General features: G+C 41.2%; 1 protein-coding gene across 3 annotated transcripts; it reads right to left on the bottom strand.

The window, feature by feature from the left end:
* Positions 1-104: 104 nt before the first annotated feature.
* Positions 105-21,631, bottom strand: LOC116846117 (cGMP-specific 3',5'-cyclic phosphodiesterase-like). 3 transcript variants are annotated; one of them, XM_032819565.1, is made up of 13 exons: positions 19,951-21,631; positions 16,302-16,509; positions 15,559-15,884; positions 14,276-14,521; positions 13,745-14,102; positions 13,179-13,348; positions 11,723-11,945; positions 11,239-11,313; positions 11,129-11,176; positions 10,031-10,312; positions 7,711-8,087; positions 6,895-7,331; positions 105-5,906 (listed from the first exon to the last, which is right to left on the bottom strand). In XM_032819565.1, the coding sequence occupies exons 2-13, from the start codon at positions 16,353-16,355 to the stop codon at positions 5,272-5,274; spliced, it is 3,231 nt and encodes a 1,076-aa protein (XP_032675456.1). In that variant the 5' UTR covers positions 16,356-16,509; positions 19,951-21,631; the 3' UTR covers positions 105-5,271. The 3 variants fall into 3 exon arrangements, with proteins under 3 accessions (XP_032675456.1, XP_032675458.1, XP_032675457.1); XM_032819567.1 differs by having other exon boundaries at positions 15,977-16,509; positions 19,951-21,630; XM_032819566.1 differs by having other exon boundaries at positions 11,129-11,167; positions 19,951-21,630.
* Between the last annotated feature and the right edge of the window lie 3,034 nt (positions 21,632-24,665).

Here is a 24,665-nt window from a genome sequence, read left to right as displayed (position 1 = left end):
TCATCGCACCACTACTACCACCAATTGGTCCGTCCTCCTCCAGAATCCCGTCGAATCCTGCGACTTAGGGCCGGTTTTTCCAACCTCTCGCTAAGCTAACTAACAGTTAACTCATACGTCTGTCTTTGTTTTTCCTTTAAATTAGGTAGAAATAGATATAAGATTTAACTGTCAGTTAGCTTAGCAAGAGGTTGGATAAATCGACCCCTGGGATGTCGTCTAGACGAATCAAGGATCGCATCGCCACGTGAACGCGATCATGGTGATGGAAAGGAAATTGGTATTCGCGGTTGAGAAAGTAACAATGTTCCAGTGAGAGCCCGATATTACTTTTTACCTATGATACTGCAATTAGTACTGCAATGAGAGCTCGATGTTATTTTCCATCTCTTATCTAAGGACTAAGCGGGAGCGTCATATGAACTTACGTCATCTCTAAGGACTTCAAATGAATGAAGTAATTAACGACACACTCTTTTTGAGCACATCCAGATTTTATTTAACCATGTGCAACAATTTCTGATAGGCATATTGATTCGCAGCTATATCAAAAGACTAGAAACCAGTCTCACTCTCGTGTTGCTTTAATTCTCAGACTCGGCCGAAAGCACACACACACACACACCCACACACGATGCGTTTTCGAGAAATTCTGTTAATATGTATGACCAATCGCGCCTCATATTGGCTTTTCACACGATCCGATGCGTTAAGCGTCGTTTGAGGAATACAAGAAAAGGATAAAAAAAGAAAGAGACTATAAAAGAAAAAGGAAACCACGAGACTCAATGATCGCGCACTGATTTTTGTCGAAAAATCGGAGTCGCGTCCGACTAAGACGCGCACAAAACGAATGGATGGAATGGAAACGAACACTGAGAGAGAAATTATTCGACAAGAGATTGTCAAACGGACATTTCCGGTCAAATTCCGATCAATTTTTATGTCTGAGTGTCTGATTAAATTTAATCGGACACTTCCGATCATAACAATATTTTGTCAGATAAACCGATAAAAAATTTGAGAATTTCTCGTCGGACATTTCCTGATCGGATTTTGATCGAAAATATTTATTTGATAATTTTTTGTCGAATAATTTCTGTCAGTGTATGAAAAAGATAGCACGAACTGCGCGATTCGCGTTTGCCAATCTTCCGCGAAGGGAGTCAATATACAAAACTCGAACTGGAAATAATCGGTGGACTCGCGATCATGCTTGCGTCACGGATTACGCTTTGTTTGTTGCGTGCGTGCGTGCGTGCATGAGTTAATCCGATCATTGCCTCCGTTTACGAGCACTGATTACCATCACGGACACGCTAAAGTGCCGCTCGCTATGTACCCACGATCGTTACGTACACACGTACAAGCGATGGCATCGGAGAATGAATTGGATTAGAGTTAAAAAGTCGCGCTACGGAGAAAGTATAGCGGATTGAGCGCGCGAGAATAAACGCTTCCTCCCGAGCATCTCGATGCTATCAGGGGAGTGTAAATCGCAAGTGCGAGCCCGATTACCTCATAATTCTGTACTCTTTAAAGTACAATCAGTGCCGAGCTGTGAAAATGATTAGTTAAATTTTTCTCAATTTAATAATTTTTACACGACAATCCGATGCATTAAATGTCGTTTGAGGAATACAAGAAAAGGATAAAAAGGAATACAAGAAAAGGAAAGAAACTACAAGAGAAAAAGGAAACCATGGGAGTCAATTATCGCGCACTGATTTTTGTTGAAAGAAAGATCGGAGTCGCAATACGAGCGATTTGAGCAAATACGTTTTAATTTATCTAATTGATTGAAGCCAAATCAACCGAAGAATGTTTAATTGACGACTTATTTCAACGAATCCAATTAAAGACCGTTCAGTCGGCGATTGATATGAACGAAGGAGAATCAAGGAACGTTCAATTAACAATTGAACTTAGCAAATTTAATTAAAAGATGTTTAATTGACGATTGAGCAAATTCAGTCAATCCAATTGAAAAGCGTTTGATTGCTCAAGGTTACAATTGGTTTCGCGGATAATATTCAATTCTCAGAGCTTTGTGGCATTGTGGAAAATACCAATGATTGAGCAGGACCTGTATTTAAAGGAGCATATCAATTGTCACTGAGCAATAATTGATTGAATTGACTGATTTTGCTCATATCAATCGTCAATTAAACGTTTTTTAATTAAATTTGTTGAGTTCAATCGTCAGTTGAGCGTCAGTTGTCTTTTAATTAAATTTACCAAGTTTAATTATTAACTAAACGGTTCCTTGGTTCACTTCGTTCATATCAATCGTTAATTGAACGTTCTTTAATTAAATTTGTTGAGTTCAATCGTCAGTTGAGCGTCAGTTGTCTTTTAATTAAATTTACCAAGTTTAATTATTAACTAAACGGTTCCTTGGTTCACTTTGTTCATATCAATCGTTAATTGAACGGTCTTCAAGTGAATTCGTTAAAACCAATCGTCAATCGAACGATTTTCGATTGAATTTGTTGAAATCAATCGTCAACTAAACGGTCTTCATTTGAATTAGCTCATATTACTCGTCAATTAAACATGATAATTAATTAAAAAAGTAGTTAATTATTCGCAATCATGAATCAGTGCATTCCTCTCTCGGATGCTACACTTGTAACCAATGATGCAACGAATTTGTACAGAGACTGTAACGAAATCTCATTTCCATTGATCAAAATCAGTGAGATACAAGACGGGACAGTAAAGTGGCAGTGATTCCACTGAAAATCAGCGAATATTCACTGATTATCAGTGAAATACTCCTTTTGCTGATTCAATCGGAAATATTTTCACTGATTCACTTTAAGAGAATACTTTTCAGTTAATATTCAAAGTCGATTTCCCGATCCGTAATTACTCCCATAAAACGCAAGACCGCACTCGACAAAGCAAGAGATTCACGCTGAAACTGCAAACGCAGAACGATTCTCACGATTTCGTTATACAGCGAGATCCCGTTATCATACGTTGGGAAATGTGAGGATCGTATATTTCCCGACTACCCAAGTCAGTTCTAAGTTTCTCGGAGAAAAAGCACACGGAGAATTTTGTGTATCTTCCTCAGATAGAAAAAAATTAAAACGTTACAGGGACGTGACGATTCAAGATCTTTGCAGAAAATTCAAAACGATCTGCTCACTTAATGAGACGGGGAGCCCGTTATCTAGAAAATTTAAAACGCTTCAGATTTGCTCGAGATTGCTCGCTTACAAAATATGTGTTAACTCTCTCTCTCTCTTTTTCTTTGAAAACTTTCCTAAGATCCGAAATGCTTGAAACTTATTTACTTAAAGTGACTTGAGCAACTTTCTCGTTTACCTTAAAACCGCGTCGGTTGCCTGCGAAACGGGAAATGTGCACGATACGGTACAATTGGCGCTTATTCCTCGTGAAAATTCATGCATATCATGGAGCAGCATATTCGCGAGTCCTTCGTCTTCGCACGTATCCTTGCAATCCGTAAGCACGTGTTACCTCCATCCTTTCTTGTCCTCCGAACTGTATATATGTATATACATATATATGTATATGTACTATAACCTAGGAGATATCGAGATGTGATACAAAAAGATTGTCAAAATGGAACTCGTCATCCGACGCCCCGACGTCACGACGTTCACATGCACACACAGCACACTCCCTCGCGCTCTACAATTGCGATTATGAGCAATGTCGTTGTGAGGTGCAACGACCGACCGTGTTCTAACTACCTAGCCATCGACTAAATGTACATGTTTTACGCAAATACCCTCTACATGTTATCGCCTTAAAACCTACAGCCAACAGTCTTCTCGGGATCCGATGTGTGTGAGATCATCTCTCCCTTTCCTTAGGTTTTCTCTTTCCTTCCCTTTAAATTTCCTGGAGTGAAACTTTACTCAAAGAGTAGATTGACCACCAATACACTCGAATTCGAGTGGTTTTTCGCTCGTATAGAGTGAACTCTCCACTCTGAATCGCCCAGTGAATATTTCCACTCGAAATTGAAGAATGATTCTGCCGCACCACGATCGATTGAAACATTTATTCATATGGCCGCAGAATTCACTCGAAGGAAACATTCACTCGTGCGATTTTGAGCGACAGTTCACCATTACTTCGCGTGAAAGTACTGCCACTTTTCATTCGTTTTGCGTGATATTTCACTCCGAGAAATTTGGAGAGCTCTTTTGCTTCTTTTTCCTCCTGCCCTTCCTTCTCCTGCTGTTCCCCCTTTTTTGGGGTGCATGCTTCTACGTCCTTACGTCGCGAAGGTTTGCCATTAGCGTTGTCGTTTCGCTATTTTGATTCGTCGGCTTTCTACTTTTGGTAATGGTACCGCGGAGAATATGTACGTCGGAATCGATAAAATATCTTCCTCGAGTACGAATCCTTTTCTAGGAACGATCCCCGGAGGAGGTGGTTGTTACGCAAGTACTCTTTTTTTTTTACTCGTTTCTGTTTCTACAATTGAACAGTCAACTGATTTCTCGACAACTCGATCGAAATTTCGGGCTCTCGTTTATCTTTGGATCTACTTTGGTTAGCTCCTCGCTCATCCTCTGCAATCGAAACACTTTTCGGCTTAGTAACCGTCTCTTCGCCGATATTGGCAATCTCTCTTCATCTCCATTATCCAATTCAATTAAACTCGTCTCGAGCACTCGGTTCTCACGAGTTGCGAAACTCAACGTTACTTATTTCCGTTGCTCGTTCTTCCTTTCATTTCAATCGACTGATGATCTTATCGAATGATTATTCTGGACTGTAAAATAGTCGTGGTATGATCATTTCCTCGATCACCATTCTCTCTTTTTTTCCTCTCTTTCTCTATCTATTTATCTATCTATCTATTTATCTTTCTGGCCAGAGAGTTCTTGTTAAGGATTCATTTCCCGTAAGTACTCCGCTTCTGTAAAAGTAACTTCAAACCCTCTTCGAACGATTTATCTAATTGTAGTATCCTTCGACAGTGATCCTCGCGTGTTAACCAAGCAGACGGCGGTTTCTCCGTCTTGCAATTCACGCTTTCACCACCGGCTATTGTCTGTTATCGTCGTAAAGAGCCACTTCTAGGTCACCCTAAAGTTCTTTACGCTCAATGATAGCCGCGATCTCACCCGTCGAACTTCGCAGGCGATTCTAACGTTAAAGGCTGTCCGTCCTCCACGGCCTGGAAGCTGCGACGTGTGTAACTAAATACTCGTTTCCAAGTATCGCCATGTTGTGTAGCCATTACTCCGGTATGCTCTCGAGCGTCGTCGAAGTTAGCCGTCAAATGAGCAGGCACAGCTTGTTTCGATTCTTCCGCTCCGGCAGCAACGCCTTCGACTTGCCGGCGTCCTCGGAGCTGCTGCGGGCATAGAGCGACCTGCTGATACGATGTCGGACACCCTTGCTCAACGTACGACCGCCTTTCCTCAGCGAGGCGAACTTGCCGAACGCCGACTTGTCCGGCACTTCTTTCTTGTCGGCGTGGGCGCAGTTCAGAGTCGTGACCGTGAATTCGATGTCTTTGGGCTCGTAGGAGACGAATTCTTCCACCGGCTCCTCGATCGTGTCGCGGTCGATCCACGTGAGCCCCATCTCGACCTTCTCCGCGAGATCTTGCCAGTGCTTCCTGTTCTCCATCGTGCCCTCGTAGAGCGGCAGTATCCATGGGAACGTCTCCGACATGACTTTGTAAAGCGGCAGGCAGATCACGTCGATGAAGCCAACCTGCATTTGCGGCAGCTCGTCTCGCCTCTCGCGGTCCATCATCGCCACCGGCTGTTGGTTCAGCTGGAGGCGCTCCAAGTCACCTTGGTCGAAGAACTCGTCGGCCACCAGCTTCGCCACGCGATGCTGCACCTCCCAGGGCTTCGCTATGGCGCTCACGTCGCAGGCCGTCATCATCATGCCGCACAGTACTACGGCAGAATAATCAATTAGTCACGCGAGACTTTAATTAATCGGGAGACAAGAAATAATATAATTGGCTAATAAGAGCCGAACGTTAGATAGTGGCGTGTGTAGCGCGTGAAAATATATATAAATTCTTTTCGATTTGACTTTGTTTTTAGTAGTCTAAAAATGAACTGTCAGTGAGGTCTGTCTTGTTAAGAAATATAGTAAATTTTACAAAAAATATAGCAGATTTTTTTTTCTAGAAACATAGCAAGTGTTTTAATAGCATATTTCATCTCTTTAAATATAAGTAGCACATATGAAATGAAAGGATAGTGAAGTATTGCAGAATGTTAATTTATTCCTCGGTTATAAAATCCTATAATGATTTTTATCGGGTACAAACGTTTCGTTGTCTCACATATTTAAAGCCTTTTCAATATTACATGAATTAAGGTAAAAAAATACTAACATTCGAACATGTGTACCTAATTCTGAATTGTTTTGATGTTTAAATACGATTTTTATTGTTTTGGTACTTAAATATGATTTTTATTATTTTGGTATTTAAATACGATTTTTATTGTTTTGGTATTTAAATACGATTTTTATTATTTTGGTATTTAAATGCGATTTTTATTGTTTTGGTATTTAAATACGAATATTTAAACTTTCACAAGAAATATATTTATATATTAAATATATGCATATATATGTTTAATGTTCAATATATACTATGTTAAAGTTTAAATATTCGTATTTAAAGATCAAAACAATAAGAATGTCCAGGATTAGGTACGTATTTAGAAATTGGTACTTTTATCTTAACACAAGTGGGACCAAAACATTTGTACATTTATTACCTGCAGTATTCATTTTTTTTATTCTACACGCACGACTACCTAGTGTTCGCTTTTTATTGGCCAATTATATTATTCCTTGTTTTTTGATTAATTATTAAGTGGAAATTGACAATAACAGTAATGACAATAATGTGAAAGGACGGCTTACATTCTTTCTTCTCTTCGCTTTGCCAGTCGAATTCGCCTTCGTCGATCACCTCCATAAAGCGATTCCTCTTCTTGAAGTACATCGCCAAGTCGGTCGACAAGATAGCACTCTCCACGACCCTCATCACTCGCCTGTAATCCTCCATCGAGAGGCTTTGAAAGATGTTGTTGCTGTCGGAATTGAGAATCATGACGCATTGGTCGAAGTGATGATGCTCCATTGTACTCGTCGAGTAGAGGATCGCCAACGGTGATTCCGTTTTCGTTTGAAAGGCGTTGTTGGTGCCGCGGTGGTCCAGATCGTGACAAAGACAAGCCACCAGCAGTCCCAAAATTTCCAAGTCGGTCATGAACTGCTCCATTCTGCCGGTTTTCAACATCGCGAACATCGTTTGCGCGACGTTCAGCGCGTGCCTCCAGTTGTGGTACTTTACCGGTCTGAGTAATAAAAGGTTTCGTCAAAAGGCTTCAAAAAAGTATATGGGATCATAGTTCACACGAAGTACAGTAAAATTACGAGTCATTTCGAAGGTGCAACTAAGATCAGTGTTCAGTAGTTGTAGATTATTTGTGATTTCTTTGATTAAGAGAACATGGTTTAATATAGATTCGCGTTTATGGATTGTTATTTAACCCTGTTTGCCAATCAATATTTTGTGTACGAAATACTACAGATTGATAATTAGAGATTTATGTTGATTTATTTATGATTTGTTAAATTACTCGGCAAACAATGAATATCGATCTAGATCTAATCGTGGCGCGAGAAAGTAGTCGTAGAAGTGAAAGGTTCGAGGGAAACTATCGAAATATCCACCTATAATTTTTCTTCACACTGAGAATCCATCGGCACAGGACATCGTACGGTATATGAAATTTCTGTATCAGATCGCACTGTTTGAACATCCTGATAGTGGCACGACACGTGTCCTCGTCTGTGAGATCGAAGTCGATGAAAGTGAAACTGTAGAGGTTGAATGTTTCCGCGGACGGTATGAGATCGGAGGTCAACCTCAGAGCGTCGTCGTTGTTGGCAGTCGCATGATAGCTGAGACACTCGAGGGCCACCTTTTGCTTTGCCATCAGCTTGCAGGCGGACTCGTACATCTGCGTGTTGTGGATGCCGAGGCCGCAGAAGATGGCGAACGCCTCAAATATCGAGACGTCTGAGTCGGTGAACGACGTGCCGTTGTCCTGCAGATAATTTCTCGTTATCGATGTTGCTTGACGCAAAATTATATACAGAAAGGATTTTATGGCAAAAATTACTGTAGAATTTTATAACCGAGGATTAGTTTGAATTTTGTAGTAATTGATTATCCTTTTCTTTCATATTTGCTATTTATCTATTTTAGAAACTGAAAAGTACTATTAAAAACAATGTGCTACATCGAAAAAATATTTGAAAATTTATTTGTCGGGTATAAAGTTTATTTCTGTAAAATAAAGTTTATTTTTGTGAAATAAAATTTAATGATGAATAAACTTTATATCTTTTATTACAAATAAAATTTCAAGTATTTTTTCTCAGTGTATGTTCTTTAATACACTGAGAAAAAAATACTTGAACAAATATTTGTGAGATATGAAATTTATTCATAGAAATAAATTTTATTCCACAAAAATAAACTTTCCCAGATAGACAGATATATGTAAATGTTGCAGTAACTTTACGGTGCGTAGAATCACGTAATGCATAAAGGCCATTCTACAATAGCTGTAAGAATATGGCTGTAAGGCTGTAAGACTCGAAATGAATTATTTTCATTTGCTGACAGCTCACGTTACAGCCTTACAGCCATATTCTTACAGCTATTGTAGAATGGCCTTAAAGGTTACATTCCTTATGACCCTATCACATGTTAGTCATATGTACAATATATAATGACAAAATAGAAATACGAAAAAAAATCTAAATTTTTACTCAAAACAATGTGTCATTCAGTTTACTGGCAAATACAGACATATTTTGGTAATTAGTTTTCTTACTCAATATAAAACAACTTAATGTAAAGTTTACATCGTGTCTATAAAATTGTTTCTCTTTTTAGATTTAGCATATTTACATCATATAGACATGCTTTGATTATTATATATACAGTGTGCTGCCTCGCTCAAGGAATTAGAACCTCCTATTTTATCGATCATTGTTTCAAGAATCGAAGTTTCGAACCCCAAACAGGATTCGATGTATTAAAATCGATATTTGTATACTTCATATTGACATAATGTTTATCTTCTTTTATGCGACACAAACAAGTAGTTTATATTCAATCATATTTATCGCATACAATTACTTCACACATTGATTACAAAATGCTATCACGAATTGAGATAAAATATTTCATTAAATATAATTTAAAATTTTCAATGGTACAATTTCATAAATATTACATGATATGCGGGCAACTTTTAAGTTAATTCATTGCTGCATGAACAAAAAATTGTAATCATCGCATGATATAAATGTAATGCTTCATTTAATATAAGTATATGTGTCTCCATATATATAATAAATATTTTGTAAAGTTATCATAAATCGATTACCGCACGTGATGATCACGAAAGTCTATCTGGATTGTTTCACAGAAATAAAATTTATTTGTAGGATATAAAATCTGTTTTTGAGAAACAAAATTTATTTCTGTGAAATTAAATTGATTTTGTGAAATAAATTTTATATCTCTCACAAATAAATTTTCAAGCATTTTTTTTTCGGTACATTGATAATCTATTCTGCACTGTTAGAAAATAGTAAAATTCAAAAGAATTTATATGAAAAACAATTTTAATATATTAAATTCAAACAATTTTAATATATTAAATTCAAAAGAATTTACATGAAAAACAATTTTAATATATTTTCTCATGCTATATGCTCAAGTAATGCGTACAGACATAGTAAAATATGAAGAAAATGATTGGTTTAGTTAACGTAACAACGGACGAAACAAATGCGCTTTGATTGGAACGGATTTTCTTATGAATCAAGTTTGATCGTAAGAACTAGAAAATTCTTTTTTCAATAAAAATACATTTCATTCATTTATTTTCACGTTAATTCAACTAATTTTTTTCTCCGTGAGGGGAAAAAATCGCATGAAGTGTTTGTGTTATCGATAATGACAAATGCGAACCTTATTGATTAACTGGGCGACCCCGATGACGATTCTCTGCCCGTTGACGATCGGCATGCAGAGAATACTCCTGATCGGTTCTCTCCCGCTCTCCATCACATCCTTCTTCAGCCATGTGGTGACGTCGCCGATGTTAAGGATTTGGCCCGTAGCGGCGATGTACCTCGCGATTTGTCCCAACGAGCTCGATAGGTCGCTCGTATTTGGCCGATAGACTCGGGCTTCTTGCGTCTCGTTCTCCATCTCGAAGACCATGGTGAATTTGTTGCCGTCGGAGGATGTCTGAGACACAGACGTAAGAACGTTGTAAAAAATTGCCAATCCAGATTCGTCGATTCTAGTTAGCAGTTCCTCTTTGCCATTGGTATTGCGCTGTCGTTTCTAAAGTAGGCATTTTCTAGTCGTCTGATATGAATTCATGTTGGAAAACTTGCAACGAATTATATTCGGCAAGATTAAGGCTCCTGGCTGTTCGTCGCGGAAGTCTTGTTTGATGATGTTAAAAGCGAGGAAATCGCGAGGAACGCATGTTACAAATTCCTGCAAAGTACGTCGAAATAAAAAGATACACTTTCAAAATATTCCCTTTTCCTTTCCCTGTAATAATCAACACTTTCCCTTTCCCTGTAATAATCAATAAAATAATAAAATTAATGTGACAAGATAACGAGGAAATGTAGATTAAAAAGGATGCGTAGATTGCATGTCACGTTAATTTGATGATAATTTATTGATTGTTAGATTGTTAGAACAAGAGAAAAGTGCTCGGGATATTTTAAAGGTGTGTGCCTAATCGATTGCAAGTGTCATTTTTTTGAATCTCTTTATTTTCACGTATGCTGCAGGAATTTTGGGCATGCATCTACTCGCTTTTAATGTCATCAATCAAATGTTTCGCCGCGGGGGATTAGGAGCCTAAAGGCAAGTATAACTATTGAGCAGGGATTCGTTTGTAGCGTTGATTAACGTCACGTGAATTGAACGTGGAAACGGTGAGATACGTTCGCTTTATATCGGAGAGAGCTGCTGGAAAAACAAAGTTGCATTTTTCATATTCATCCGCATGCGCATTTCGCACTAAGAGATCGAGTCACTCACGTGCTGCTGCATAATGTCCTCCATGTCGATGTTGTTGCTCTGAGCCGCCAGGAAAGAGAAAAAGATCATCAGACTTACGAATTCGAGTAACACGTGGCGGTGTCACTCACCTCTCGCCTCGACAGCGGCTTTCTGCTCTCTTGCACCGATTTCCCGGGCCGCTCGACGATTTTCTCGAGATGGCCCTGAAACGAGACGCGGAAAATCTCTCTCGTCGTGCCTTTAATAGCCGCGCCAGGCGATTAAAGCGCCTCGATTAATTTAATCCGCCTAATTAATCGCGTTCGCGTCTGCTCTTGCAAATTGAGAATGCTCAGGCGTATTAGCCTGAGAGGCAATAATGAGACGTCATGCCGCGGAAAAATCGAGATCGGAACTCAAAGTGACGTCGGAAGTCGAATACGCCTGCAGGAGCAGGACATCTCTCTCTTTTTCCCTCTCTCTCTCTCTCTCTCTCTCTCTCTCTCTCGCTCTCTTCCTCTCCCCCTCTACGCTCATTTGCATCTCCTATTCTGCGACTCTCGTCATGGTTCGGCGATAAGATATCGCGGACTACATCACGCCGTGCTTTTTCGCGGGCAAAAGTGCGCTTACTGCCTCGCCGCAGTCCAAATCCAGCAGATAAACGGCGCATCTCTCGCACTTGAGCAACTCCTTCGCTTCGGTCATGATCTTCGTGACAAGGCACTCGAGATTGTTCTGCTCCTCGAATATGTTCCTCGCCAGGTTGAGGAGTATCTGATTGCGCCTGTACTCCTGCACGGACAGCTCGAACAATTGTGCGTTCTGTATCCCAATGCCGCAAAAGGTGAGGTATCTGATAATCGATGCGTCGTAAAATTAGACGGGAAATAGTATTAATAAACGTATCGATCGCACGCGGCGCCGATTATAATTGCGTTACGGGGATCGCGCGCGGAGCCTTGTAACGCACGGCGGCCTTGTGTTATGCAATCAGCTTAATGTAAGTACTCTCTCTTTCTCTTGCCCCGAATGACATTTCGTTCATCGAATGCGGTGCCTGCGCTCGCGGTCCTCGTTGCTGCACTGAGAGAAAAAATATCTAAAAAAAATAGTAAATATTTCCTTGGTGCGAGCGCACGGAAAGAGAAGAGATATGGTGCATATAATCAGAAATATTTTGTTGTGCGCAGTTACATCATCCCAATTATCTTGGTGTAACGGTATAATGAATATGGTTGATGTGACAGTTGCTACACCAATTACATCAATGTAGTTGCATGTGAGCTGCTTGTGACAACCAGAAATCGGTTGGGGTGATATTTGGGATAAACCGCACAATTATTAATGTCCCTCTCAAACACTGGCACTATAGAAAAACCCGGTTTTTCTTATGACCAGCGGCATCAATTCACAGTTTTAGTTACACATATTTTTTTTGGAATCATAAAATGCCTGCAAAAAGCTTAACAGCAATGTTGATTGTATGAAAAACTAAGTTTTTCTAGAGTGCAAATGACTAAAAGAGGTGCCAATAATTGTATGGTCTATCTTATCATGTATACTTTCTGATTGGAGCAACCAGATATGATCAGTGCTGCAACGCCAATGACTCAGCAATTGCTCTGCGGTTGTAGTAACCACATAATTAGTTGTTCCGTATTTTACTATTAAATCTGATTGACACAATCAGATTTATATGTGAGCCACTCAGGCTGTTTCTTTTCCTGAGTATTAATAACATATTTACTGAAATCTAAATTCTTTTATTTAAGTAGAATAAATAATTGTTTTCACGAGAAGCTAAGATTTTTTTAAGCCCTTGAGAAAATGTATATCTTCTTATTTGAGGGATATTTTATACTAATATACTAATATAAATAAATATGTTAGTGTTTTATGTTAGTATAAGTAAATATATTATCAGCCCCCACTGCGAATAAATATATACTATTTCTTAGATATTTTTGCTCTCAGTGTACGCGCGATCATACGAAACTACGATCGTTTTTCTCTTCGTCGAGATACTCTTTCCACATTTGCCTCGATATAATGCATACACAACACGTACATACATGTACACACATACCTTTGGAACACCTCGACGTCCCTCTCGGTGAACTCGTTGCTGCCGTTCGTTTTGTTGATGATCTGAGCAACTCCGATGACGTCGCCCTCGTAGTTGCAGATAGGCATCGACAGGATCAGCGTCGTCTTGTACCCAGTCCGCATGTCGATGGCGCTGTTGAACCTCGGATCCTGATGGAAACGCGACGGAAATATCCGTTTTAATGTCAGCGACAACGACGACGACGACGACAACAACAACAGCGGTAAAGGTGTAAACTCGTAACGTCGATTAATTAATGGCCGTCGTTGGCTAGGCTATTTAGAGAGTTAATTATACGATATCTCTCTCTCTCTCTCTCTCTCTCTCTCTCTCTCCCACTCTCTTTTTCTTTATTCACTCACTCACTCACTCATTCTTACTCTCTCTTTATCGTGCGACTTTCGTCATATTAATTACAGCGCCGTGTAGATCGTTTCGTTGAAGGGTTCAACGTGCGTAAACGCGCAGTACAGCGACGAATCGATCGCATCCTCTTCTTCCTCCCCCTCCCCGCGGCCCCGAGAGAAAGTATAAGTTAGGGAAACCTTGTAAGCGTCCGTGATGTTGATAATTTCCTTAGTCTGCGCCACGTAACCGGCGATACCGACTCCGAACGGTATCTTAATCTCCTCGTTCTTAGCCCGTTGTACGGCCTCCTCGAGTTCGGTGTCCTGGGTGACGTCGAATAGCTTCGCCACCAGGTACCGATCCTCTAAGGGTCCCTTCGCCAGGAACAGGCTGCCGCGATCGGCGTGGGTGAGTAGGCCGACGTTCACCAGGATCTTATGGCAGAGCACGTTGATGTCGAGCTCGTTTGCCACATCCCGGATTAGCTCCATGAACAGGTCGCTCTCGTCCAGCCGGCCCAGCTCTTCGCGACGACCCATCAACAAGCTGTGAGTCCTGGAAGGTGGTTTAGTAGCTTGGCGGACGTAAAGATCGTGTGCGCAAGGTCAATTCCGACGATTGATTTGTCGGCTCGTGCTAATCTCGTGCCTATTCAGTTTCTTCAGCAGAGCGCGAAATAGCAAAGCGACATCGCTGCATATTACTATGCCGTTGTCGAAGTTAGTTACCTGTTGGGACTCTTGCTGCGCTTCGCGGGTGAACTCGAAGCCAGCCAAGTTTGAAAGAGATCGGACGTGACGCTGTTGCGTTTGCCGTGTCCGAGGAGGAGACTTTCCTCTTGATGCACGCTCGATGACGTGCTCGGTGCTCTCGTTTGCTGTTGTATACATGTGCTCTGCAATCGTTGTCGAAGCTGGAGGCTCGCATTCTCCCGCAGCCACGTCTCTACTAGAGCGGGATGTGTCTCCAGGTACCTTTATGTCGTGAGGGTCGTCGTAAAGAGTGTTATTGAGTGGAAGGAATGGAACAGTGACGAAAAAGATGTAATAGAAAATGAACATTTGATAGTTCTTTTACATTTGCATTGAGAAAAAGAGTAGCTGTGAATTAACGCAACAATGGCACGTGAGAAGAATGTATATTTATTATAGTTTCTTTCATAAAATTTTCTTTTTGATTTTTCTATTTCCAGTGGTGCAAGAAGTAACACACAGTATATTTTTTAATAGAATATTTCAGTCCTCAAAATATAAATAGCGCATGAAAAGATAATAAATTACTCCAGCATGTCCTTGGTAACAAAATTCTATAATAATTTTTGCTATAAAATTCTCTTCGTGCACAACTAAACGTGTTTTCCTGGAAGGAAACGGAATTTTTGGCTCTAATAAGTAAAATTCCATCCAAAGAATCAGAAATTCTATACTTAGAAAAAATATTTGAACATTTATTTATAGGATATAAAGTTTTTTTTTTACTTGTAGAAAAACTTTATTTCACGGAAATAAACTTTATATACCGCAAATAAATTTTCAAATATTTCTTTTTCTTTTTATATTTCCTTCAAGCAAAATATATTTAGCTGTGCTCAAAGAGAATTTTGTAATAAAAATTATTATAGAATTTTATAACCGAAGAATATATGAATATTCCGCAATAATCTATTATGCTTTCGTTTTAAATGTGCTACACCAAAAAAATGATTTGAAAATTTATTTGTGAAATATAAAGTTTATTTCTATAAATATTTATAGAAATAAACTTTATATTCTATAAATAATATTTTCAAGTATATTTTTCTCAGTATATTATATATGCTATTATGTGTTCATTATTTATATATATAACAGAACATTATTTATATATATATATAACAGAATTTTTGATTATTAAGAACCGAATTTGGCTCTTAAGAACCAGAAATTCTTCCTTCAAGTACGTTTAATTGTGCCGGTGTCCATTAATTCGCACAATCTCCTTTCTCCGTATGACATTTCCTCGAATAGTTTACCTGCCGACTCTGTCTATGGTGAGGTTGTCGTCCTCGTCGTATTCGTGTATGGTGTCTTGGCAGCTGACCTTCTTGCTCCTGCATAATCTGCCCTCCTTCACGTCAGTCTTTGTACTTGTACTTAGGGGTACTATTTTTGATTCTGGTCGCGCGGACGTTTTGAGTGTTTCGGGACTGTCGTCGGCGGGATTGGCTGCACGTTGCGATTCCTGGGGATTGAACGAGCGCACCAAAGGACACTCGTCCTTCTCCGGGGTCCGCGAGGACACCGGCTTAGTCGAGATCTTCATTGTCTCGAAGCTCTCGATGTTGTTGTTGTGATTCGCCTACGATAGGTATCGCGGGGTAAGACGATCTGTGACTTCGCTAGTATAGACTAAACGAAAAAGAAACTGTTGGCCGTGCGCGATTTTTATACCTGATTCGTCCGAGTTAGCTCGCGACATGTAATGTGCGGTCAGGAAATCGCGCGCGCGCGCGCGATAACTGTGCGACTTCCGTCGTTACGTCAAGAGCAGCATCCGGATTTGGACGGATTGATTCTTTTCTATGCGGCAACGTGTAAATTCGAAATGTAATTTATTGCCTTCCTCTTTTACACGAACTCCTCTTCTCTCACACATAATTTTTGAAAATAACTCCGACGTCGTCAAAAACATTCCTTAATTTGTTCAGACATATTGTCGAAACGTAGCTGCACGGTTACAACGCGACGAAAGCATTAATGCAAATTGTTTAATTACTTCCGTGTCGGCGGCCTCCGACAACTCATCATCCACTTCGTCTTCTGCTTCCATATCACCTTGAGCTTAATGTAACGTGCATCGAGCGCAATAGGAACGTTCAGTTATGCTCGCTACGAGAGCCGTGCGAATGAGGAAGCTTCACGTCTCGTTGCCCCTTTGCTTTCCGGCACTTGCATGCGCCTTTGCGAGCACCGCAAACTCGAATCTGAAAGAAGTTTCGCGAATTTCTCCGTGACGTCATCATTTTTCCTCTCTTTCTATGCAGGGCGTCTGACAATCATTGCCACACCCGTTGTAGATAGAACTCGTCAAATTGAACACAAAGTTTCTTACAACTACGTAGAATTTTTAGTTATTAATTAAGAAAGATTGACGAATAGTTACACATACGCGCAATTCAGCAGGTGAGTTGTGACGTATCCTGTCACATGCTTGTAATTAATAATTAATAACTCAAGATCTACGTGGGGCAAATGGTGGAAGACTTTTTTGTTCAGTTTGACCTAATAATTTAAAATAAAAAATTATAATAATTAAAGAAAACTCAAAATTTTACGTAGTTGTTTGTGAAATATCTAGACGAATCTGCATTTATCCATCTGTTTTTCTCTTTTTTTTATGATTCATCGCAATTCGAAGAAGTAATTGTAGCTTGTAGAATGACAATACTTTAATATGAAGTTCATTTCTCACATATAAACATACGTATAATCGTAAAATATGTGCACGGAGAGAATATTAAAGTTTTCTTTTTTCATATAAATTCCTATTAATTTTATATTTCTACACACACAGAAAAATACATACAGCGTTTAAATAAATATTACTTGTTTCCAATATTTCATAAGTCTAGATATCCACAAATCTATCATAAGCATCCAATTTATTGAAAATACATTTTGATTCGTTGCGAGTTTAATATGTCAGTCAAGATAATATTATTAAATTAAAACAAAAAATTGCAGTTATCACATAGAATCGAGCAAACTTTTTCTTCGAGATGGAGTTTTCTTAAATAATACAGATATTCTTGTGAACAATATTTTTGTGATAGAGAATATTTTTGTGAGAAGAATTAATTATTTTCTTGAGTATATGATAATAAGTTTTTCTAATTTATAATGAAGTATATCTTAAGATTATCATCAAGAAAATATTGCTGAGGATAAGTATTATTTAAAAGAAGGAAAGTAAATTGAGTAAATGCATTTGTTAGGATATTTTACTGTGTAGCAGTGCAAAAATAGACTGTTAGTAAGATTCACTTTGCTTAGGAACATAGAAATTTCGCTAGAAATATAGCAAATTTGTTAACAGTACATTTTAGTCGCTGAAATATAAAGTGAAAAGATAATCAGTTACTGCGGAATATTGATCCTCGGTTATAAAATTCTATATAGCAATGTTTATTATAAAATTCTCTCCGCGTGAACTTCGGTCTTCCATCGATTGTCGATTAGTGTCGATGAACGTAATCCCGCATCTCTTGGTATCTCGTTCGTCCTCGCGATCATTCACATGACCAAACGGGTACGTAAATGCCGGGGAACACTTTGAGAGTTTATGAACTCCGCCTGAATGCCCGGAACGTCACCTACAAATGTCGTGGATCGACGGCGATCCCACGAATTTCCTATTTCATTGCTATGACTTGTATAACTCGCATACGAGTGCCATCACCCCTCACCGCCGTCGCTGCCACCCCCGTTAAGTAAACCACCTCCTTTGCGCGTTTTCATCCTCTTTCCGTCTCCGGAGATCGAAGGCAACGACCCACCGGGGAAATCCACGTCTAATCACACTGAATTATGAAATTACACGATTCAATATTCACGAGAGCCGCTCGCCGCGCCGTCTGCAATTCTCAACGAGAATAACCGCTTCGTATTAAGTCCCTTGTTAATGCGTTTCCTTTCGATGATTATCCTGTCGGTGAGGCTCGCGACATTTTGTCCGCTAAATTGGAACCGAGACTGCGGATAATTGGAATGTCATGACGTCGTGCGGTATGTGGCACGTTCAATGAGACATTCTCTCTCTTTCTCTCGCGTGGTTGCTTATTATATTTAAGCGCGTTGCGTAGCGCGCCCCAGTTATTTTTACTACGATATGCTATCTATGCGCTTCTGTATGTAAGCCGACGGTCGACGGGGTGTCGTCGTATTTAAAGCACGTGTCGGAACGTATCGCGAACTCTTACCATTTTTTAACTCGAGCGATCCAACAACCATGCACACAGGGTGTCTGACGATTTGTTATGCAGCCGCGGTGCACAGGTAGAGAACTCGTTAAACACAAAATTCCTCTGCCACTTCGCAAACAACAACGTAGAATTTCGAGTTATTAATTAAAGAGGATTGGCGAATGATCACGCGCAATATGGTAGATGAGCTGTGGTGACGACGTCGCGTTCTCGTACATTAAATCAAACTGAACAAAAAAAGTTCTTCACAAATGACCACGTAAATTTTTAGTTATTAATTAAAGAAGATTGGTGCATTATGGCGGATATCGTGCGCCAGACTTCTTTAATTGATAACTAAAAATCTACGTTGTTATTTGTAAAATGACAGAGGACTTTTTTGTTCATTTCCACCTGATATGCAAGAACACGACGTTACCATCACAGCTCATTTATTGTATTGCGCGTGATTATTCACCAATCTTCTTGGATTAATAACTAAAAATACGTGATTATTTGCAAAATAATATAGAACTTCTTCATCCAGTTCATTTAATGTGCAAGTACACGGCATCGCCATCATAGCTCATCAACGGTATCGCGTGTGATCATTCGCCAATCTTCTTTGATTAACCCTTAGGCTATGACGTGGGTTCTCAACAGGACTTCAAGAATAGTTTTTGTACGATATCTTTTGAGAAAAAAATTTTATTAAATTACTAGAAATTGCAAGTAAACATTTTATTTAAATAATATCTAAATGTTTTTGTTATATTTTTTCTTATGTAAAAAAAGAAATGGGGTCGGTGGAGGTTTTCACGCCGTAATTAAAACGTTGATAAAAATAACGCTGCAGCCTAAAGGTTAATGACTAAAAATTGACATGGTTATTTGGAAAATGGTAGAGGATTTTTCCGTTTAGTTTCACGATGTTACCATTACAGCTCATCAATCGTATCGCATGTGATCTTTCATCGATCTTCTTTGATTAATAATTAAAAATTTTACGCGATTGTTTGCGAAATGGCAGAGGAGTTTTGTGTTCAGTTTGACGAGTTTGACCAATTTATCTGTGCTCATCATCACAGTTGAGTAACAAATTGTCGGACACTCTGTGCACAAATGTATTTTTCAGTTCACACGCATATGTCAGATCACAGAGAGTGGAAAATGAGCACGTGTTCGCGCCGCGTGAGATTCCGACATTTTTCGCCTGACATTAAGCACAGTTGCCGTCCGTCGCGGCGGTTTTTCGAGAGCTCTAACGGCAAGAAATTCCGCAAATTCCGAATTCGTCGGGAGTGCAAATGAGTACGGGCGGCTCATCGATTATTTATACGAGGGGCGAGCATAGAGACGTCCGATTCGCGGGGGGTAAAATCAATTCTCCGATACGCAAATTCGATTGCGCCGCGATCGGCACGAGGAGCCGCATAAATACGGCGAGCGCAAAATACAGCTCACCTGCGGCAGAGAAGCATTCCCAAGGAGTGTCTTCTTGTGAGCGCAGCACACCCGCGTGCCCGGCCCGGAATAGCCATCACTCCTGCAAAATGTCATTCGCGATTTCTTCACGCACATGAGGGCTCGTCTCCATGGACGATCGAGTCCTTCGTTGACGGCCACCGTATCGGGCAGACATCATCGTCCCTTAGCAGGCCGTGGCATTCTCCCCGACCGCGCGTCACTATTTTTTTTCAACACGGGCACACGTGAAAATCGCACACCTTCCCACGTCGCCCTCGACAGGTCGGAAGGGTTAGGCGATCCTCTCAACGATCTCGAGGATCCTGCGAGATTACTTTGCACACACCGAAGCTAACTGGATGATCTTCCGTTAATCTGCATCAGACGCAGCGTCCTTCCACGTTATTCTGGACGGGCCGGGAAGTCGTTGATCGCTGAGGGAAGTTCGGAGTTTCGCGAGAATTCGGGAGCACCTGCGATCACGCAGACGCGCGGACGTAGCCCGCGTAGTTTTTTTTTCCCTCACTTGATTAGGTTCGCTCGATATGTCCGCTATACACCCGACGGCACACGTTTGCACTAGGTTCGGGTGATGCCGCGTTCGACAGTCGCGCGGCCGCAGACGCCATCCGATTTTCCCACCTCGCCGACCGTCTCGCGGTCACTTCCCACGCAAGCACCGACCGCGGCGCGTGTCGTTATCTAATTAGCGCGCAAATTACCGCGGTGATTAGAGGCTCCCTCGCTGCGCGGCCTCCGCCGAGGTCGCGGCAAGATCACGCGACAAGATGCGAGACCACGCGCGATCGACGTGAATCTCGGAAAAAGAGAGAAAGAGAGAGGGAAAGAGAGAGAGAGAGAGAGAGAGAGAGAGATAGATAGAAAGACCAACAGGATTTGCGGGAGCTACTTCCGGGAGCGAGATCATCGCCTCCCCACCTGGAGGACTTCCATTTTCCCCACGTCGTCGGAGCCGAATAAAAAGGCCCACTTCCACAGCACCGAATCAACGAGGACGATTTCGCGATTTCGCGGCAGGATCAGCGCGCGGCCCAAAGTTCGAGACCGCATCGGACCGCGTGTCCTCGCGAAACGGCCCTCTTCCTCGTTTTCATCCTTCCTTCGCCGGCGGGGTCGTCTCACTCAGCGAGAAAAATAGAGAAGTTGGAAGAACCAAAGGTCTTGGATGGACCGACGCCGTTGGCTAGAGAGCGATTAGTAATTATCGCCAAGTCGCGTCGATCTCGGGAAGATCCTCGACCAATTCGGCAGCCCGCGACTCACCCCCCAAGCACCACCCTCTCGGTCTGTCATACTTGAGGATCAGCTCGCTGGAGCACACAGTCTCTGTTCCTCCCGCTCACCCTCTTTCTATCTTCATCTCCACCTCCAGTCTACCCCGAACGGTTTTCGTTTCGTTTCAATCTCGTGGGATTTCTTGGAGGCTGGGCCGGGTGGCACCCCGTGGAAGACGTGGGGCTCGCTGCGGCGTGTACGTTTCGCGCCGCGGATACCGGAGCGGGGAGCTCGCCGTGGAGCCGTGATGGACCGGTTGAAAGCTCCGAGCTTACTGAAGTCTCTCGGGTCAGGCGCGGGTGTTCGAGGAGAGCGGAGCAGCGCGGCGGAGCGGAGCAGAGCTCGGCTGGTTACGCGTCCGAGCCTCCCACGGGTTCCTCCTCGTCGTCGCGCCGCGCGCGTCTCGTACGCGCCGCCGTCCGTCTTGGGATACTATCTCCGCATCGAACGTGGATGTCCATGTGTCCGAGCACTGGTGTGTATGTGTGCGCCTGTGTATTGGCTCGGTGATGGTTGTGTGTGTCTGAGCACGTGAAGCTCACGGACGCAGACTATGAAAAGCTCTTCTTGGTGGTGGACCGTCTGATGGTAGTAGTGGAGAGTAGTATGTTCTCGGCATGTGTGTGTGTGTGTGTGTGTGTGTATGTCGCTCGAGCAGGTGCTGGTCTTTGCGCGCGTGTGCGTAACGTTTCCGAACGCTTATCGTCTTCGTGGTGTGGATGTCGCTCGAGTTAGATAGCAGTCTCGTCGAGCGTGTAGATGTAGCTCATGGACGCTCATTAGATGAGGGTACGGGTCTGCGTGCAGGTGTATGTGTGTGTATGTGTTTCTGAGTGCAATTCCATGCACCTGTGTGTGTGCGCGCACGTGCGGCAGGGAGACCGAGGAGAGAGACGTCTTCTCGTGTGCGCGGGCTCGCTCTTTCTCTCTCCCTCTCCGCGTCGCGCGTGCTGCCACCGGCAAGATCGATAACAGCCGCCAAAGAGAGAGAGAGAGAGAGAGAGAGAGAGAGAGAGTAACACGGTCCCGGACACAGGCAGGCGAGTAGACAGGCAGGCAGGCAGGCAGGCAGACAGACAGACAGGCAAGCAGGCAGGTAGGCAGCATCTCCCGCGCGTACTTGTCTACCCTGCCTACCCTCGTGAGAAATTTTCGGCTTCGGAATTTCGCGAGCGTCGATATCCGATCACACCACGCGCGCTCGATCGATCGCCCCTTGCGGGCCCGCGCGGCCTTGCTCGCCGAAAGCTAACGTGCATGGCACTCCTAATCGAACACACGTGCGCGCGATGCGTTCACGAAGCTTGTGTGTGTGTGTGTGTTTATATGTACGTAAATGTGTTCTTGTGTGCGTGTATGTCTGTCACGAAATTTAACTATTCGACGAGAGCGCGCGCGCGCGTCGACGCGGTGTTATTCACAGCGTGACGTGCGGTAACGTCGACGTGCCCTCAAATGTCATCCCCTTGAGCCTCGACCAGCACGCGACTTACGATCCGTGAGAAAATTTCGCGGAAATTTCGGAACAACTTCGGGGAGGAGCTCGAGGGCGATGGTGATCGTGGGAGTTGTTTTCGCGACGTACTCGGGGCACATTGACGCTCTCGATACTGGTTGTTGGTAATCGCGGGGTGTGCTGGGGGTGCCTCAGCGTCTCAGCGCTTTGAGAATCCGTCGCTCTTCGAGTCGTAACGTATGCTCCTGTCGGTTGTTGAACTTCGACATGATCGAGCTCGAGATTCGCGAGGCAACGGAGGCTCCTATTGCCTCGTGGAAGAGTTTGGGTATCGGTTAACGAAGCTTAGCGTAATTTCTGAGGCTCATCGTAAGGCGACTTCATACTTGAAGAGAATCTCTTGGATTATAGGGACTCGGCTCGTTTCTATCTCCTGAACGCTTCAATTACTTCCGAGCATTGTCTGCGGAGTGAATAGATAAGCTCATTGTTGGCGTGTACATGAATACACCTTCCTTGACAGAAATTTAATGCGGTTTTGGAGCAGTTACTGAACAGTTATACTAGTTTTTATCCAGTAATTGAGTTTTCGTCAAGTAAAATTACTTGAAATCCGAATAAAAGAGGATGTGACGCTTTTTCTGCAGTTACTGCCCATGAAAGATGCGCGAAATTTGAAGCCATTTACTCAACGAGAACCTAACAGAAAATGAGCGGAAAAACTATTCAGTTGATTGACAATCAAACCTGCTGCTCATAAAATGGGCAAGTTTGTTTTAAGTATATATTATAGTATTTCATTTCTGTGTGCTCTCTAACTGAATAATTTCAATGCTAATGAAAATTATATACAGAGTGTCTCACACTCTCCTCCGGGCATTTTGTGGGGACGTAGAACAGGTTGAGGTGAACATAAAAGTCCGTTTTGCGATATTCGCAATAATTATATACATTAATTATATATATTAATTGTAGAAAACTTGTAAATGATCATGCAGAATATGGTAAATGAGTTATAGTAGCAACAACTGCCGTCGTGTACTTATACTTTAGATCAAATTGAACAAAAAAGTCCTCTACCATTTTCCAAATAATCACATAGATTTGTAATTATTAATTAAAGAAGATGAGTGCACTATCACGCAAAATCGTGCAATAATCTTCTTTAATTAATAATTAAAAATCTATGTGATTATTTGGAAAATGGTAGAAGACTTTTTTGTTCAACTTGATCTAAAGTATAAGTACACGACGGCAGTTGTCGTTACTATAACTCATTTACTATATTCTGCATGATCATTTACAAGTTTTCTACAATTAATATCTCGATAATTATTGCGAATATCGCAAAACGGTATAGGACTTTTATGTTCACCTCAACCTGTTCTACGTCCCTACAAAATGCCCGGAAGAGAGTGTGAGACATCCTATATATATATATAAGTTTAGAACACATCAACTTCAATACTATTTAACACTACAGAATCTGATGAAATAATACAACTACAAGAACGTATAAAATGTATCATTTGATGGTTGTGAAAAATATAACGTAAAAGACGAAAATTTGAGAGAGAAAATATATATTACGTGTCAAAGATTTCCTACGCTATATATATATATGTATAGTATAAATGAAATAATACAACTACAAGGACGTATAAAATGTATCATTTGATGGTTGTTAAAGATATAATATAAAAGACGAAAATTTGAGAGAGAAAATACATATTACGTGTCAAAGATTTCCTACGCTATATATATATATAGCGTAGAAAATATTTGACACGTAATATATATTTTCTCTCTCAAATTTTCGTCTTTTATGTTATATCTTTAACAACCATCAAATGATACATTTTATACGTTCTTGTAGTTGTATTATATCATTTACGCTATATATATATATATATATATATATATATATATATATATATATATATATATATATATATATATA

The sequence above is a fragment of the Odontomachus brunneus genome, unplaced genomic scaffold (assembly GCF_010583005.1).
Source record: "Odontomachus brunneus isolate Ranch 3 - 2012 unplaced genomic scaffold, Obru_v1 Obru_scaffold_060, whole genome shotgun sequence".
NCBI lineage: Eukaryota > Metazoa > Arthropoda > Insecta > Hymenoptera > Formicidae > Odontomachus > Odontomachus brunneus.
This window is presented reverse-complemented; position numbering and strand designations above follow the sequence as displayed.